Below are 18,824 nucleotides of genomic sequence, written 5' to 3' on the forward strand. Positions count from 1 at the left end.
CTATTGCTTCCTTGTGGCCTCGGTGCCTACCTCCGCCGCCCTCCTGGTGCCGGGTACTGGTGGGGCAGCGTGAGTCACCTACACAGTCTTAAAAAAAAACACCGAGACTGGCCAGCAAAGCAAACATAATCATCAATGCTTCAGTTCAAATACTTATCCTGACGTCACTGATTTATGTTTTCTCTCCGCACAAAAAAATGGTTTACCTTTTCCACCACTCTTTATTATCTAATGTCTTCTCGTTTGTAGCTGCCATTACATGCGGTGAACTGCCGTTGTTCTAGATCGAGGACTATATATTTTTCTTGCCGTCACTGTCACGAGGAGGCAAACAGCTCTTTCGGGGGTCCTGGCTGCGCGTGGGCGTCTCTCCTCCGTTGTTTTGTCTGGTTGTGGACTTTAATTATCTGCCCCACGTGGCGCTCAGCTGTTAGTCTGCTCTTTTCTCTCCTATCGTTGGTTTTGTCCCGCAGACGGCTGGCTATTCGATCGCCGTTGCGTGGCAGATCACACACAGGATGCCCATCAACACTGCATTCGATTGAGGCTGATCAAGTGGCGGCAAAAAGACACTGGTATAATTCTTTCAAGGATCAGGATAAAAGCATAACCCTGCCTACCCTTTGTGTTTATTAATTTCTTTCCTTTTTATTGTTCAGATATCAACTTGTCCAACAGTGTTACCAGAAAGAAAAGCCTCCCGTAAATGTGTGCTGAAGCCAACCCACAATGTTTCTAAAGAATGCGTAAAGACTGATTCTGCAAACACACACACACACACACACACACACACACACACACATACACACACACACACACACACACACACACACACACACACACACACACACACACACACACACACACACACACACACACACACACACACACACACACACACACACACACACAACGTAACCCCTTCCCTTGATTCTTTATTATCCACAAAGGTGATCTTAAAAACTCTGCTACCGACATTCAGACAGGAACAACGTGTCTGCGTGATGTTATCCACTGACGGAACGGTTACCTCTACAAATAGTTTCCTGACGCAAAGGACGCGAATGGGTCTGTGCGGAAGTGACGGATGGGCAGGAGGGGAGGAAAGCGAGCGTGGGATGCGTGAGGGGCCGCCGACGAGGGGACGGAAAGGTGAGGGAAGGGTGAGGCGACGCTGATGAGGGGACGAAGAGGTGAGGGAGCTGATGGTGTGGGCGGGGCAGGAATGTGTGCCACAGTAGCAGGGCGTAGCAAAGGTTGACAAGGCTTGTGGTAGCACGCCTGTTTTTTTTTGTGTGTATATATGTGCGTATGCATGCAGTTATTTATTCACTTGTATATTTACATATATCTTATAGTTTCATCCTAAATCACTTTTTTTGTGTATAAAATTAATGAAACTTTGTGTTATTGTTCAACAATAAAAAGATGGAGATCAAACCAGTGCCAGTCAAGAGCACGTGAACTTGTGGAAAGAGAACAAGACGGGCCGCGGTAATCACAACATAGGACAGAAAAAACTGCAAGTCAGTGTTAGGAAGAAAACAAAATATATCATTTACACAATCGGGTGCCAAAGAGGGTTTCATATATCTTCTATAAGTATCCGCACTATTTAGAAGTATTGGATTCAGCATTTTTGTCCGGCAGACACAAGAGTCTAGACACACAGAACTCTGGATTAACATTTAATTAATGCAAATTTCTATTATCAATGAATTTTCTTTTTATGGAGGATTTTTTTCTCTAAGTTCAACTTTCCCGCCCGAGTCGTGTAGCAGTGAGCAACAGATCTTACTTGAATAACGAGAACAGGAGATTACCAATTCTTTGCTGGCTATAACACACGACATCCCGAAATAGACGATTTTTAAGACACTGAAAACGTTGTGAATACACTCTCAGGAGATGGAAATGAAAATGTGGATAAAAAAAACTTTTTGGCACCCCTCGGAGAGAGATGTTTGAGTTAACAGTGGCTCTTAAAATATACTAAAACACTGAAAACGAGGATCATATTTTTTCACCTGATTGAAATGCGAGTGAAGACGAAAAAAAATCACTTTAGCCTCCCACCGAGAGAGGTTCAGCCCCGTGTCTGGCCCCCCAACAGGCCCATTACCTCCTCGCCTCTAATGTGACCCGCGTCGTTACTGTCGGGGAAGAGCGATGGCGTGGGCGTCCCCCTTCACTCAGGACGACAGGAATAGAAAAAAGGTGTAAAGAGGAGTTTTAAAGTAATGTTGAATGACATCCTACAGCCGACTGGGATTTTGTATACTGCAGAAGAGAGCGACGGGGTGGCCAGGCAGACAGAAATAGAAACAAAAAAGAGCGTTCAACAAATTTACATCCGTACGCATTTTTCCATAAAGCTATACGCCCGTGAATGTCTATATATAAACCGTCCCCGATTCTAATTCAGCATGTGATCTCATACATAATAATCAATCCCTTCATGATAAAGTCTAGCCCCCTCCTCATTACTTATGCCACGACGCGTCACCGATCTCTTCTCTATCCTATCTTACTTTAGCCGCACCGGACACCTGCGCTCCTTTATATGCTCTAATCCGCAAGCTCGAGCGATGACTTCACCGCCAGACACTACGTTAAGCCGCGGCCCTGAGCAGCTTTGCGAGCAGGTGGTGGCGGAGACAGGTAGGCTGGCAGGCGGCCCATCACGTTAGCGCCTTGTGTCTGTGTGTGTGTGTGTGTGTGTGTGTGTGTGTGTGTGTGTGTGTGTGTGTGTGTGTGTGTGTGTGTGTGTGTGTGTGTGTGTGTACTTGCGTGCGTGCGTGCGTGCGTGCGTGCTTGCGTGCGTGCGTGCGTGCGACCGAGCGTGCGCGTACGTGTGTGTGTGTGTGTGTGTGTGTGTGTGTGTGTGTGTGTGTGTGTGTGTGTGTGTGTGTGTGTGTGTGTGTGGAGGCCTGCCACTGATGACTCTTCCCATTCCGAGTGTCACATGCCATCACCGCCTCGCCGTTACTCTCACATAACGCTGCAGCACTGCCCGTCAGCGTCCAATTCCCAGGCAGTCTATTAATGCGAGGCTCGTCATCTTAGTTCTGTAATCATCCAAGAAGGAGCAGCAGCAGCAGCAGTCCTAGTGGTAAAGTAGTATCGGAATTCAATCGTCAATCGCTAACGGGCGGTGGTCGATGGTGGTCCGCAAGCAATGTTTTCCTCGTTATTGGGAAAAAAATGTATGACTTGAAACTTGCAGATAAAAGAAAAAAAAGATGGGTCACGTAGGCCGGACACGCGCAGCTACAACACCCCAATGGAAGGTTAGCACACAAGTTTTTTTTCTTTCACTTTTCCTAATTTCCTGGGACGAGGGAAAGGGAGGGTTGAAAAGTGAGTGGTAGGATGGAGGCAATGACAACAGGACTGTGCGTGTGTTCAAAATATAAGCACTGCATTTTCTAGTAACATCGTACTTACAGACGCATGATTGTTTCTTTAACGATTTGAGTTTTGCACAAGCACAAATACATGGAATATCGGAGTAAAAGAACTGTTGTAATTCTAAAAGCTAAACAAATAGGTTAGGAATACACTTAAATGCACAACTGATGGTTAATGAGTATCTACGTATCCATCTTCACTAATAAAATAAAACTAAGAAATAGATGATGTTTATAAGTTCTTTTAGTGCCAAGTAAAGAGAAACAAGAAACGTAAACAATTCATGGGTTTTGTGTTGTAAGAATACGCTAAATGCACAACTAACTTGGTGATCAATGAATTTCTACGCTTTAATCTCCCTAACAAAAAAAAAAAAAAAAAATTATGATGAGAGGATTTTGAGTGGAAGGAAAAGGGAAAGAAAGCTCGTACATATTGTTTTGCTATGCACGAATACACTAAATGCATAACAATGATTAATAAATGATCTATGTGTTAATCTCCATAACAAAAACAAAAAGATGACGATGATAGTTTCAGTGCATGGAGAAGAGGAGCAGGGAACAGAGAAAGAGGACGGAAGAACACGCCGTCGCCCGAGCCCACTCACAATTACTCACTAGTACACGACATTCATCACTACACGACATTCATCAAGAGAAAACGCCGAAAGAGGGTCCACCGTGTACTCACCCTCTTGTCCTCGAAGCTCATGGGAAGCTGCTGCAGGGAAAACTTTCTGCCCAGGGAGTGTGTGTGCGTGGCGGACGTGGGTTGGGGGGGCTGGGGCTGGGGCGTCTTAGGCTGCAGGGGCGGGTACTGGGCGTGGCCGGAGGTGGGCGTGGTGGGCGAGGAGACGGAGTTGTGGGACGTTACCGCTGTGTTGAAGTCTGCCACCGACTGAGGGAGTCCTGACCTCAGCTCCTCCTCGCTGCGTGGGGAAAAAAATATTATTGGTAGTGTTTTGAGAGGACTCTTTATACATTAGATACTGCCACACTTTAGTTTATGATAACACACACACACAAAAAAAAAATCAAATAAATAAATAAAGATAGCAAGGTGGATGGATATAGATAAACAAATATAAATGAGAGAAAAAATAAAGACAAACAGACTGACGATCAAACAGACATATACAAAGATATACAGACACACACACAGGCAGATATCTTCCTCATTCAAACCCAAATAGACTTACAAGAATTAATACAACAACCAAAACACTATATAAAAATCCCTACAACATTTCTGAGTACAAAAACAAACGCCTTTTCTATCATCATTTACTCATATGCTCGTTGACTTCATAAAGCGCTAAAACAGACTCGAGGCTATGGACTACGAGTAGGGCTGAGATACACAAGGGAGAGCGTCCGTACATGTGGTCGTTGAGGTTGGGAAGGCTGGGGCTGGTCGCGGCTCGCACCGTCACGGGTCTGCCCATCGTCGGTGCCGCTTCCCCCTGACTCGGGCTCGCCACACCTAGGACGCAGAGATGAAGAAGTGCAGTAATATATGTGACCCACCGTAATATCACATTATACGTAGGTCATTGAAGGAGGAGATAAAAAAGGAAGGGAAGAAAAGGAGAAACAAGGAGGGTAGATAGCGCAGTGATATGTTTGACCCGCTGTAATATCGCATTTTAAGTAGCCCACTGAAGAAGGTAAAAGAAAATGGAAGGGGAGAACGTAAGAAACAAGGATGGTTCATTCAACACAAGACAGTAATCTGGAGAGCAGGAGGAAGAAGAAAGAGAAAGAAAAAAAAGGACAGTCACTCGGCATTAGAATTCATACGTGGGAACATGATGACTCTGAACAGAACGCCAATCCTAAAGGCATGTACTCAGAATAGAATGATAACCTTTGTCCAATACATTTACTATATAATCATTTAAGCAAAACATAAAAAGCAAGAAAATTCATCTTAAATTCATATTAATATTGAAGTCCTTTCGTGAATCTGCAATGTTAAAGTGTTTAGTTTAATATATTTACAAAGATATCTCTTCCCCATTTTTTCATGTTTACTGCTTCCCTATTTCTTCTTATCTTGCATTTTATGGTTTATTTCTACCCTTATTTCTATCTTTTATCTTCATGCACTCACTTTTCTTTTGTTTATTATCTTTCATTCATTCATTATTCTTTTGTTTCTGAATTCTCATTTTCTTTTGTTTTATGTGTGGAATTTTAATTTCTTCTCTATTAGGAAATCAAGCCGAAGGACTCGAGGGGCAGGGAGGAGCGTGGCGGAGGTCAGGCTCACCTTTGCCATGGTCCGGCGTGGGGGGCAGCGGCCGGGCCCCCATGATCCTCTTGAGGCTGCCCATGATGGTTCGCCCCGTGCCGCCACCGTCGCTGGAGGAGGCGGTCTGGTGAGGTGCAAAGAACAGGGTTATTACATACTCCCACGTGCCTTCTTGTCCAGTCTCAGGTAAGCTTCGATTTGTCTTGTAAAGAATCAAGACCTTCCCTTGACTACCATGAGGCTTACAGTTATGAAACCACTGCCTGTCTATGTCGTTATTCAGACCTTCCCTTCACCACCATAAGAAAGTTATAAGATCGTTGCCCATCGGTCAAGTCTGAGGAGAAAGCTGATATGTCATGGAAATTGCACGAGGCATTTAAACTTTATGGTTAATCTGTCCAGTCCCGGGAGAATACTGAAATGTCTTGTAAAAAAATTAAGACCTACCTCGAAACATTATAAGGTTTACAATCATGTAATCTCTTGTGTTGTGTGTCTCCCGGCACGCATTACTGTGTTAGTTAAGATTTGGACACCGAAATAATAACAAAAGTTTGTCCAAATGAACAGTTAGGCTTTAACAGCTCATTAAACACAAAACGTGGTTAGAATCAAATAACACTAAGTCTCAGCAACGGTGAAGAAGCAAATAGATTTTGTCCTAAAGGTGTTGCGGCCTCCAGGTAGCCACACTGTTGCTTGAGTCCACGGATTAATATCAAAAGAGGACAGACGTGTTCGAATAAGCCATCACAAGCATTATGGCATTATGGCAGACCAAGACTCTCCTTTCCAGATGGACATATTCAGGAATTGAAAACTGAAGATCCTAAACTTCCTTTTCCATGGATGACATTCTAGAATTTATAAAACTTGTGTTTTATAATTTTTATGATGTCACCATAATGTCAGTTATGATTTGAGTTATAGTGTTAATTTATAATGTCAGTGTTCAGTCCTGCATCACGTTACCGAAGAGGTAATTAAGAGGGGCTGTGGGAAGTAAAAATCAGTAGCAAATAAATCAGCTTTCCACAATTACAATATCATGCATCAGTTTCTGCCTGGGTATAACGATTATAAGGCTCACGAGAAAGCAAGGCATACATTCTTGAGTTACATAACTGCCATAATGCAATGACTATCTATAACCCTAATGTGGTAACACATAACATCATTGCCGTGGCATAGGTTTTGCTGTGAAGTAGAAGCCCGTCTCTAAATGGATAAGATAACTTTTCTTGCTGAGTAAGAAATTACTTGAAAAAATATGGCAATTTTACCTCTTTAAGATTAACTTCACGACACAAGTATCAACTTTCAGACACAGTCAGCACACAATTGTCTGATAAGAAAAACACAATATGTAGGTAATAAAAAAAATATATATACATTATTCCCCAAGTCAGGTAAACAGAAAAAAAGCGCATGTGAAATCAGTATTGAGTCTGAGAGACACGCTTCAATCTCTCCTTTCACACGTTAATAAATTCTGTCATATGCAGCTGATGATCCATCTGCAGCATCTCCACAAACGTCTATTGTTCCTGTAGAGTCATAGAATGGTGCTCAAGTCACTAGTAACTACAAGATGCAGGAACAAAATGCAATGACAAGGTGCAAGGATAAAGTACAGGGACATAAAGTGTTAGACTAGAGAGTAAAGTCACAGTTAGCGGGCGCGTGAAGGAGAGGGATTCACCGTGGACCGATGTAGAGGCAACGGTAGGGTGTACAGCGCCCCTTCATCCCCGACGCGTTCAATTTGAAAGTCCTGCAAAACAAGAAGGAAGGAAACCAAACCTACTAATACAAAAACACATCCAGTGAAACAGAGGAGTCAGAGGAGGGCAGAGGAGACAAAGTAAGGGTCGAGATGCCTATAACAAGAGGCAATAGAGCCAAACTTAAACAAAGAACACTTGTGTCAGAGGAAGATAAAATGCAGTGGATAAGGATTGTCGAACCTAAAACTCATGTGCAGCATTTTCATATCTAAATACTCTAAATATATTACACAATACAAAGACTGGCACCACTAAAGTCACACTCAGAGGGCAACAGCATGCAGAGGGTTGAAGGGAGAGACGATCCAGCGATCAAGTTACCTGAAGGTTGGTCATGCTGGTAGAGCGAGAGGCGACAGTGCCAGGGCGACCGTAGGCCTGCAGGGAGAGCGTTAGAGGGAGAGAAGGAGCGTAGAGTGAGAATAAAGGCAAAAGGAACAGATGAAACATTGGCGCCTCTGGCAAGGCGATAATATATTGCACAGTTTGAGCGAAGGCATTGCACGTGAATCTGATGTAAGAAATCTACCAGAGATAGTGACGGTGATCATTATAGTGCATATCCAAAGTTTGCAAGGCAGAAAACAACATGCCAAGGAAACATCTTACTCGTATCACTTAAGAAATCAGGAAATACGGATGCATATATTATTTACGAATTCAAGATATTAAACTTATGGAAGAAAAGAGAAGAGATAATGTGTTTCAAACCAAACCAGTGTGTGCTTTATAGGTCACGATTTTTTTCTTCCTGCCATGCAATCTTCTAAGAAAAAATATCAGAATCCACATAAAATGCATCATATTAGCAGGAGCCATCTTGAAATTTACGGCATGCACAACCTGCATCTGAATATGAAGCTCCTGGGATGAACCTTTTATGTTTGATAAATGTTAGCACTAAGAATAAGAGCATAACTTTTTCTGAAGCAGGAAGTGAATATGTAGTCGTTCCGTGCACGCAAGGCGCCACTAAAAGCGTAAGGAGCAGGTTTTCACGGGCAAGCTGAGCCATGAACCTCACTAACGCTTATTAATAAATGTTATGCTTCTAAATGACTGTGGCTACAAGAATGTCTGGAGTAAATGCTAAAATTTGTAGTACATATGAAATCACGAGCTATTTTGTATATTTTAGTAACTGTGGAAAATGAAATTCCAGACACACACACACACAAAAAAAAAACAGAAACAATAGATGAAAAGTATAAAAAAATGAGCAAAGTAGCATTCACCTCAGTGCCGACACCGTACAGGGGCAGTTGTCATAAGAGAAGTTACATGATTCAGAGACAATGATGAATAAAGTTATCAAAAATTATTGACATCGTACAGGAATAAATAGGTAACAAAGAATTGCTGATATCATGAAGAAGAAATTGGACTGAAAATGTTGGAATTCATGGAATAAATACTGAAAAATAATGATACCACACTGTAGAAAAGTTATTAAAATGTGCTGACATCAAAAACAACTGGCAAAACAATTATCAATTTCAAAACGTCAAAATGATAGGAAATGAAAGCCTAAACACTAAAAACTAGAGTGATGCACAGCACGGGAAGACAAAGGAAAGCAAAGAAGCATTCACCATTATAGTTATCAAAAAGTGCTGACGACACACATAAAAAAAAAATGCAATACGTGCTAGAAAAAAAATGTTATTCAAAATGCTAATAAAAGAGAGAAAAATTTACTCAAAAGTTCTGGCAAAAGTTAGTCGAAACAGGTGGCACTAGTCAGGGAAACACTGATCAGTCTCAAGAGCTCCGCCGCGGGTCGGGGGGGAGCAGCCACACCTCACCTGGTCCTTCTTGATGAACCCCGCGTTGGAGAGGAAGCCGGCGCGCTTGTTTTTCCTGGGGGGAGGCTGGGGGGGCGGCACCTCCCCCTTGGGCGGCAGGGGCGGCCTCACCCCACCCGTCGGAGTGCTCTTGCTGTCCACCGACTGGAAGCACAAGATTAGGTGTCAAAAAGTCTGATAAGATAAAGATGTTAACCCACGTGATCAGTATACATGTTATTAAGAAAACATGTGCTTAGAGGAAAAACTCTTACATGAATCTTATTATTATTCTTACAGTTCATGGTCATTATTCCTGTTATTAGGTAAACAAATAGTCACGTTAGAAAGTTTGCAGAGGGTGATACAGGATGACTTTTTTCTGAATATTTTAAATCTCAAAGCTTTCATCCTACATCATCAGTATACCTGTTATCAATTGATTGATTGATTCAGTGAGTGACTATTTGTTTTTTTCTATAAAACATTCCCAGGAAAACAGACAGAAGAATGTATATAAACCCTCACTCCTAACGTGGAATGGCAGGGCCCGGTGCTGATTTACTCAATGTTCCTTAGCACGGGAAAACTTAACGGGACAAGTCCGAGCACCAGTCTTGTGCCTTGGATATGTTTCTCTAAAAGGTATATTCATGATGTCAATACAAACACATTCTCTCTTCTTATCAATCTTTTTCTCTGTACCTTCCTGGCGTGGGCGCTGCGGCGAGGGTGTCGGTGGTACATATCGTCGCAGGAGAGACAAAAGGCCTGGTTGCCGCACTTGTCGCAGCGCACCGCGGCCACCATGGAGCCGCACAGGTCACAGTTCTGCTGGCCATCCCCGCGGCTCTCTGCAACACACAGCCATTAGTAGCAAGGCATTAGGGCGGGGATAAGTAAATCGTTCACGCTGTATCTGTCTACCGTATGTGTCTCTGCAATACGATAAAGGCTTACAAGAAAGTCTGTAACTGTAACATAAAAGCATTCAAGAGGGACAGGAAAACTAGTGTGTGTGTATGAGTGTGAGCATCTTCCGTCCGTCTGTTTTTCTTCTCCTTATTACTGTTATCATAGACAGTACGAGGACGTCCAACCCAAACACACAAGCACACGCGGACCTTCCTCCCTCATCTGCGCATCATTTCTTCTCGTGTCCAAACAAAGGGGACGACAGCTCATGAATCAGGAAGTGTGCGCTGCGCCCCGCCACCGCGACACGCTCGCCAAAACACCCAAGGCTCCACCGACGCTAACGCAAAAACCCAACGACCAGCCAGCGGTTAGATAAGGTACGTGGGAGTGAAGTGCTGGGCGCCAAAGAGATTTTTCCCTCACATTCAGACGGATGAGATGATGTAAAGTAAGGAAAGTCTGGGGCACACCGTATACCTGCGCGTGACCTCGGTGCTCATCTCCGTCACATCGGCCTTTGAGGAAACGACTGGGATGATGCGGGAGTGTGATAATGACAAAAACTCAAAGGATCAGTAATTGAGGACGACCAAATTAACCAAAAAATAACTCGCCTGTGATTTAAGGGCAGACCATGAAAGCTTGAAATGGGTACCAGAGAGGTTGGAAGGATTAATGATGCTACTGAGGTTAAGAAAACTAAAACATAGGATACTTAGATTGTGAGGCAAGTGAAATGAATTTGTGTGCAGTTCCGTTGTCGTGTGAGGTGCCATTGAGACTACCCGCTCAAAAAAAAAGAGATTAGGACGATGATGAAGCGTGATGAGAATGCTATTGAGGGTTGGAACACGAACATAGGCTGGTGGTGGGGAGGCAAAGTTTGTGAATATGTCTACAGTTATTTGGTTGGTGGACATTGATACCCAACGAGACATGATAAGTGTATATTGTCGGATATCTTTTGAGACTGTTCGTGGACAAATACAATTGAAAAAACAAATACAGGTGGAAATTAGATCAGTGAAGTAAAGTCTAACGCTTACAAACAAGATTTATTCAAGCTTCGTATTTTTTTACAGCAAAGGAAACGACTCGAGGGCAAAATAAAAAGAATAAAAAAATAATGAAAAAAATCCCGCTAATCACTGCTCCTAAAGTATGTCACAATCATCACAACATTAAACGGTTCCTGGGCTAAACTGACATCCCTCTGTTGATTATGAATTGCTAACATCCAAAGCTTTAATCAAGACACGAATACGTAACACAAAAAAGGTGAGGAGTCTGCAGGAGGTCACTCGGCCATCCAAAGCCATGTATCTAATTTAACCTTCCTCTGAAATTATGAGTCGTATTTGCGCCAATCACATGACTTCTAAATTTGTTCCCCTCCTCCTTCACCTATATTTGCGAACCGGTTTTTGCCTATCTCCTTTTTCAAACTAAATTTATCCAACGCGTACCCCAAGACAGCCGCCCTTGTAAGCTAACGTGCGGATTTAAATTCACCAAGATCTTACAGTTCCCGAGAGTCGTCTTTGGTAATTATGATGATGATGAGGACAATGATGATACTAATACTGATGGTTGGGATGATGATGATAGTGATGATGAAAGTAGCGGTGTTTATGTGTGAAAGCAGACAGGCTAAACAAACAGGCTGATCTCTATGATGTATATTCCCCGCATGGAGCTGCTAATTCTCTCTCTCTAGATGACACAAAGCAAATTATTAATGACTTCGTGGTGTTAAGATAAAAATATTGTGTTTAAAGGATATAGACATGAAAATATACGTAAAGAATGTATTAGTTTTCTTTCTTTTAAGATTTACTGGAATAGATTTTGTCTTTAACTCTATATTATGAGAGAAATAAAAACAAATAAAGTGGGTCCGGGGGGAGAGAGAGAGAGAGAGAGAGAGAGAGAGAGAGAGAGAGAGAGAGAGAGAGAGAGAGAGAGAGAGAGAGAGAGAGAGAGAGAGAGAGAGAGAGAGAGAGAGAGAGAGAGAGAGAGAGAGAGAGAGAGAGAAAAGAATATGACAGTCACCATGAAAGAGGGAGGAGCGAACACACTGACACCCCGGAAAATAGAGGACCAGAAAAGTGAAAGGTAGGAGAAAGAAGTAGAAGCTGAAGAGTGTCACCAGGAAAGGAAAAAGAAAAGGTTGGGAACAAATAATCTGGCACCTTAGACTGTAGAGGGAAAGTGAAAGGGAGGAAGAGAAGAAGGGAGAGGAGTGCCACCAGGAAGGAAGGGGACACACTCTGGCACTGGCACCCTCAACGTAAACACCGTGTGGCCGCAGGAAATAAGTGCAACACGGAGACTGTTTTGGGGGACTGTTGTGACGTGACGGGACGAGACGAGGCGGCGGGGAAGGAGGGAGGACACGACGGCGACAGCGGCGACGAGGGGACGAAGAAAAGGAGGAGTAGAGAGAAGAGGAGGAGGAGGGAGGAGGAGGATGAGACAGGAAATACGTGAGACAGGAGACCGCAGGAGGTTGAAGGGGACGCGTGGACAAATTCTACACAGTGCCAAGCTATCCTGTTTCGTGGAAGGGTTGCTGTCAGGTTTCGGACGCGACGTAAACTTTTCATCTTTTCAGTGTCACCAAAAGCACCGGTCCTCTTGTTTTGACAGCACAGACAGGCAAAACAAAACACAAGAAAAAGAAGCCTACACCATAGTTCCATATATAAAGAAAAGACAAGAGGAAGATGACGAATAAAACAAAGATCAGATGAATTTACAGAGATACACTAAACAATTCATGACATTAGTGCTTTAATTAAGGTGTATAGGTGCGGGAGACAGGCAAAGCAAATAAAAAAAAAAACCCTGCAACAGTCAGTGCTTCATATATCACAGAAGACAGAGGAAGATGCCGAAAAAAACAAAACGACAAACACTAAACACTTGAAGATATCAGTGCGAAAAGAAGAAGAGAATGTGTTAGCGAGGTGGCGTCTGTCCAATTGCATTCCCTTTCATTTCCTTCAGCAATCCAAGCGACTAATCTGATGTGTCTCGAGTTTAGTTAGCCAAGGTCACTGTCCGCCACTGCCCGTGTAGAGAGAGAGAGGACTGCCGCCACCATCACCACCATCATCATCACCACCACCACAACTACATGAGCAACTCCACCTCTTTTCATCCTCGAGCGACTCCACATCTTTTTCCACTTCCCTTGGGTCCGTCTCTTACTGCTAAAACGTCCCCTCCTTCCCTCCCTCCACCCTTTTACCTCTCTGCCCCCCACCTTGGCTGCTCACGGCTCCCTCATTCTATAAACGCTTCACCGAGTTTAAAGCCTCCGTGTTTATCTCTAATATGGTTAAGTATTTCTCTCTACTCTTTCTTTGTTATCGACCACCACTTCCTGGATTTTGCCACTACTTTTCGTACGATCATCACCACCACACTTACCACAACCACCTCCGACCACCTTCAGCATCACCTCCACCACCACCACCTCCAAGACCGCCTCCAACACCCCAGCATCACTTTTACCGCCACAACCACCTCCAAAGCAGTTTCCACCACCATCAGATTTACCACCAGCACAACTACCACCTCGAAGATCGAAGACTACCTTAACACCACTAGCATCACCACAACCACCGACATAACCACCTTTAAGATCGTCTCCAGCATCACACCTACCCCTACAACCACCTCCAAGACAGCCACCACTACCACTGTCTCCAACACTAGCATCACAACCACTACCACACTCGACCAACCAGCTACCACTCACTGCCTGCTCCACACAATAATCGATGAAAACTTACCACCACGATGAGAGTGGAAGCGCGTGGATCTCTCATTCATGCCTTAACCTTATTTTAAACACGGCATGAACGCAAGAACTGAAGGATGTTGTGTCTTATGAATTTTATATATACTCTGAGTTACTTGTTTTTTTTTTTATCTTTAGAGTGTATTTTTTATGGGCTACAATAGGTTTTATATGTTTGTAATGTTTTAGTGTATTTGTTTGTGGTGAATAAACTAATAAATGATCTCCATTATTTATATCGCACGACCATTTTTCTCCATCACTGAAGAAAGAAAGCTCTCAGAAAATAAATGAACACAGCCTAGATAAGCCTATTCATCGGGACGCTCTTATCTAGACAGGAGGAATCTCTCTCTCTCTCTCTCTCTCTCTCTCTCTCTCTCTCTCTCTCTCTCTCTCTCTCTCTCTCTCACCCGTGCTTTCTTTCTTCTCTTCCTCCGTGCTCGTCTTGTTTGTCAGAGCCATAACTCGGGCGGCCAACAGAGCGCACTAAGGCGGGGTGTTGCGTCACTGCCTTCCGCGCGGCCTGGCACTCACGGGTCGGCGGCGGCGGTGGTGGTGGTGGCTACGTGACGGCCCTCCTCCTGCACCGCCTTACACTGAACCTTGAGACGCTTGAGAGCATACCAACCATTGACTTGTTTTCTTTATGTTTCCCTGTGTTATCGTCGACTTCTTTTCTCTGTATGTATCTCTGTGTTATCATTGTCTTCTTTTTTTCTGTATCTTTCCCTGTGTTATTTTTTTCAGTTGGTAATGGTGATGTCAAATGGGAAGCTTTAGCACTCTGTCTACATGAACGTGAGCTTAAGACTCGATTTCACACTACTATCCCATTATTTTCCTTGTTTATTTCCTCGTATCATCTTTCTTATAGATTTTGATAACGTTTTGAGTTGTGGATATGCGTGTGGATAAAGAAGCCTCGTATAGTCACCCAAGGCAATATAAACACAAGCCAGCTCTAACATACACCCGAAATTTACCTTTACCTGTTGCCAGCCACACAAATTAACACGAACACGGTCTAAACTCTAAAGCATATACCATTTACATACATACAGTTACTAGTGTCCGCTCTCTATCTCTACTCTCATTCTCTATTCTGTCGTTCACTGGGGTCAATGATTTCTTCGAAGTGCCAAGAGCGTGTGCGTACCTGTGGCTTTCTTCAGGTGGATGGGGGGACCCACTTCCTCATACTCCGGCTCGTTGTTCTTCCTGTCCCCGGCCTGGAGAATAGGGAGAAAAATCGGTGTTAGGTACGGTTGATATGATTAACGTTGTACAGACTGAAAAGAAAAGAGTGGTGGTTATGGTGGTGGTAGTGATGGTGGTGGTGATGATGGTGGTGGTGGTGGCAGTAGTAGTAGTAGTAGTAGTAGTTGTAGTTGTAGTAGTTGTAGTAGTAGCAGTAGTAGTAGGAACATATTAATAGTAAGCGTATACTGTAGAAAGGAAAAAAAAGGAGAGGAAGAAGAGAATAAAGAAATGAAGGAGGAAAATAAGGAAGAATAAGAATGTGGAGAAGAACAAGAAATGCAAGAACGAAAAGAACTATCGAAAAACAAGAACAAAAACAAAAACAAAAATAATAATAAGAAATAAAAAGAAAAATGAAGAGAATAAGGAAAAGGGGGAGGAAAATGAGGAAGAAGAAGAAGGATGTGGAGAAGAGCAAAAAGAACCAAACAAGAAGAGCAATCGAAAACTATGAACAAGAACAAGAAGAACAAAGAGAAAAATGACGAAAGGTAGAGAAAAAAAGAAGAATGAGGAAAAGACAAAATAAAGTAACTCCTACATATATGGTTTTCACGCGCTACTGAAATGAGTAAATACATATCACGCCCCAGGTATGATACAACAGACAGGTGAAGGTAAGGTAGGGAAGGAGAAGGAGAGCGGGAGGGAGAGAGAGCGAGCGAGAGAGAGAAAAAGGCAGGCAGGCAGGAAGGAAAGAAAGACATCACCCAAATCACTAACTATTGCCTCTGGGTCTCACTGGCAAGCACAGGCAAAACAAACCCACACCCACGCCTCCCTATAACCCTCCTCTTCCTCTTCCTCCCTCCCTGCCTCATGCCTAGCCCTGATAACATCGCCCACACGTCTGGAATTTAATTAGATCTTTTTTCTTGGCAACTGTTTCTGTGGGTTTCAGGAATTGAGTATCTATATATCTATCTATTTATCTGTTTATGCATCTTGGCTTAATTTGTAGGTTGCGGGAATTGTATATCTATCTGTGTATCTTTTTATGCTTTTCTGGGTTGTTGAAATCGTATATCCATCTAGCTATCTAGCTATTTATCTATCTATCTGTATTTTTTGTTTAGCGTTTGATCTCTCTGTCTCTTCCTTACCCTAAAAAACAAACCTAACCTAACCTAGCCTAACATAGCATAACTCTCCCTTACCCTAAAAACCAAACTTAACCTAACATAACATATCATAACTCTTCTTTGCCTTAATAATCTAACTCAACCTAACCTAACCTCCCAAACCTAACCTAACCTGACCTGATTTGACCTTCCCATCCACGGCACCTCCCCCCTCCCAGCCCCTCGCAGCCAGCCCACTTGCAGCCTAGAGAGACGAGGCGCCACGCTCAGGGCAGTGTCCGGCTTAGTGACGGCTTTCGGGTTCTTGGCCCGGCGCCGACCCCCCTGGCCCTCCCCCCTGTCTCTCTCCCTCCCTACCTGCCTCCCTATACACGACATCTCTGCCATTCCCTCCCTCCTGATCTCCTCCCTCCCTATACCTGCCTCTCTGTCTCCCCTACAAGATGCCTCCCTCCTCCTCCTCCTCCTCCTCCTGAGACACATCACGTCCCTCCCTTCCCTCCTTCTCCTCCTTCTTTCTCTTCTTTCATCACCTCCTCTTCCGGCTCCTCCTCGTTTTCATCTGCATCCTCCTCCTTCTTTTTTTGGTTATCCTCTTCCTCCTCCTCTTCCTCATCTTCCTCGCCTCCTTTTCTTTGTTTCCATCTGTTTCGTCACTCCTCCTCTTCCTCTTCTTCCTCTTCTTTATCTTCCTCCTCCTCCTCCTCCCCCTCCTCTCATCCACTAACATAACATACGACGCTTCATAAAGTTCATTGCCTCGTGTACAGAAAGAGTTGTCTAAGTGAATGTGTCGTTACTTTCTGTGAACCTTTGTTGGGTTGCACAGGAACGTGTAATGAATGCTAATGACTCTGCCGTTCATTTTAAGAGGGAGTGTATAGCATTAATATTTGTGCTGGTAGGGATATGCATATGTTTTTTTAAGTAATAAGCAAGATGAGGAGAAAAGGGTAAATAGTTGGTCGTAATTGGATATGTCACCATCACTAATTCTGTATCGAGTTTGAGAGTAAGAACAACCAGGGTACCATAGGCGTTTCTGCTGGTGTTTGGGATGTGAAGAAGGGAAGAAACACACTTAGTAGCAAAAAGGTTCATGCAAATTCAATTATATATACATTTCTAAATCTATCACAGGACTTTGGAGATCATGAAAACTGCCCCGCTATATATATTGGTAAAGAGACGGACATGAGCACTGAGGCCATGCGCAGTTTCAGTCCCGAACACTATCTATAAAGGGCGTTTGCTTACTCTCATTTTGGTATGTCATGGCAGAGCAGCGAGTAGCGGGCTTTTTTATTATGGTTTCCTTATTTTTGTGCCCTTGAGCTGTCTCCTTTGTTGTAAAAAAAAAAAATAAATAAATAAATAAATAAATAAACTCGCCAGTCACAGGTAGGATCACGGATGGGGGAGAATTTCAAGGTAACGTATTCGACACTATTTTTAAAGCTAATATATTCTACAGCCCTAAGGACACCGCGAATAGAATGTCTCGTGAAAAAAAAATGAAGTTGTCAGCCAAGATATTCAAGATGACAGGGGAAAGGATATTTTGGGTAAAGCTTAAGTGAAGATAAGATGAAAGATAAAATGAACAGTTTCAGTAAGTCTCCTCTGCATTACTCCTTATTTTCAAGATTAATGCAACGTGATCTGGAGCGCTTAACTCCTGACCTTGCTATTAGTACTTCAAATTGGGGCAGAAGGACCTTTTTTTTTTTTACAACAAAGGAGACAGCTCAAGGGCACACAAAAAGGAAACAATAATAAAAAAAAGCCCGCTACTCGCTGCTCCTAAAAAGAATCCAAAGAGGTGGCCGAAAGAGGGGTCAATTTCGGGAGCTGAGGTGACCTTCCATTTCTTTGAACTTAATTTCTTGGCATTTCTTGACATACCTAACATTGGGAACTGCAGCAAAGAAAACCGATAATGTTACCTGGTTTGAGCTTCTCTGACACATCTTACTACGTCTACAGACCAAAAGGACTCAGCACTTCGAACAGCTGAAGAAAATGAAAAGAAAGCTACCAGCCATACGAGTGATCCCAGCTGACCATCAAAGCCATCCCATAGGACATAAAATCATGCATAATGCAAATAAATGAGTAAACAAATGAATTAATATATAAGTAAACAGACCTCGACATATTTAATGGTATCACAAATCATCATCACCTTCATCAGCACCACCTTCATCACCATCCTCATCATCACCGCCTTCATCACCATCCTCATCACCACCACCTTCATCACCACCACCTTCAACACCATCCTCATCATCACCAATTCCTGTGTTACCATCCTTCTATTGCTGTCTACTAACTCCATTCTCGACCCCCCTCATCATTAGGCATACCTTTTACATTGTGCCACACCCGATATCGTATAAATTTTCCATAATGATGAAAAAATAACGCACGTAATTATTTTTTTTACAGTTTTAACTTCTGATTTACAATTTACATAAAGAATATTAGTAGTGTTATTATTAGTACTATTAGT

At 43.1% G+C, this 18,824-nt stretch overlaps 1 protein-coding gene across 21 annotated transcripts in view; it reads right to left on the bottom strand.

Moving 5' to 3' along the window:
* The window catches only part of LOC126998592 (E3 ubiquitin-protein ligase lubel-like), an 81,834-nt gene that overhangs the window by 44,543 nt on the left and 18,467 nt on the right, over positions 1 to 18,824 (bottom strand). For 19 of the 21 annotated variants that reach the window (XM_050860473.1, XM_050860481.1, XM_050860474.1 and 16 more), the window contains exons 2-9: positions 15,127 to 15,199; positions 9,947 to 10,095; positions 9,263 to 9,406; positions 7,779 to 7,835; positions 7,373 to 7,444; positions 5,686 to 5,791; positions 4,794 to 4,896; positions 4,105 to 4,342 (exon numbers count right to left, since the gene is read on the bottom strand). In XM_050860473.1, the coding sequence (XP_050716430.1) occupies positions 4,105 to 4,342; positions 4,794 to 4,896; positions 5,686 to 5,791; positions 7,373 to 7,444; positions 7,779 to 7,835; positions 9,263 to 9,406; positions 9,947 to 10,095; positions 15,127 to 15,199 (942 nt within the window). The remainder of the gene's footprint in view (positions 1 to 4,104; positions 4,343 to 4,793; positions 4,897 to 5,685; positions 5,792 to 7,372; positions 7,445 to 7,778; positions 7,836 to 9,262; positions 9,407 to 9,946; positions 10,096 to 15,126; positions 15,200 to 18,824) is intronic. The other 2 variants (XM_050860475.1, XM_050860480.1) reach the window with 2 other exon arrangements.

The sequence above is a fragment of the Eriocheir sinensis genome, chromosome 14, assembly GCF_024679095.1.
Source record: "Eriocheir sinensis breed Jianghai 21 chromosome 14, ASM2467909v1, whole genome shotgun sequence".
NCBI lineage: Eukaryota > Metazoa > Arthropoda > Malacostraca > Decapoda > Varunidae > Eriocheir > Eriocheir sinensis.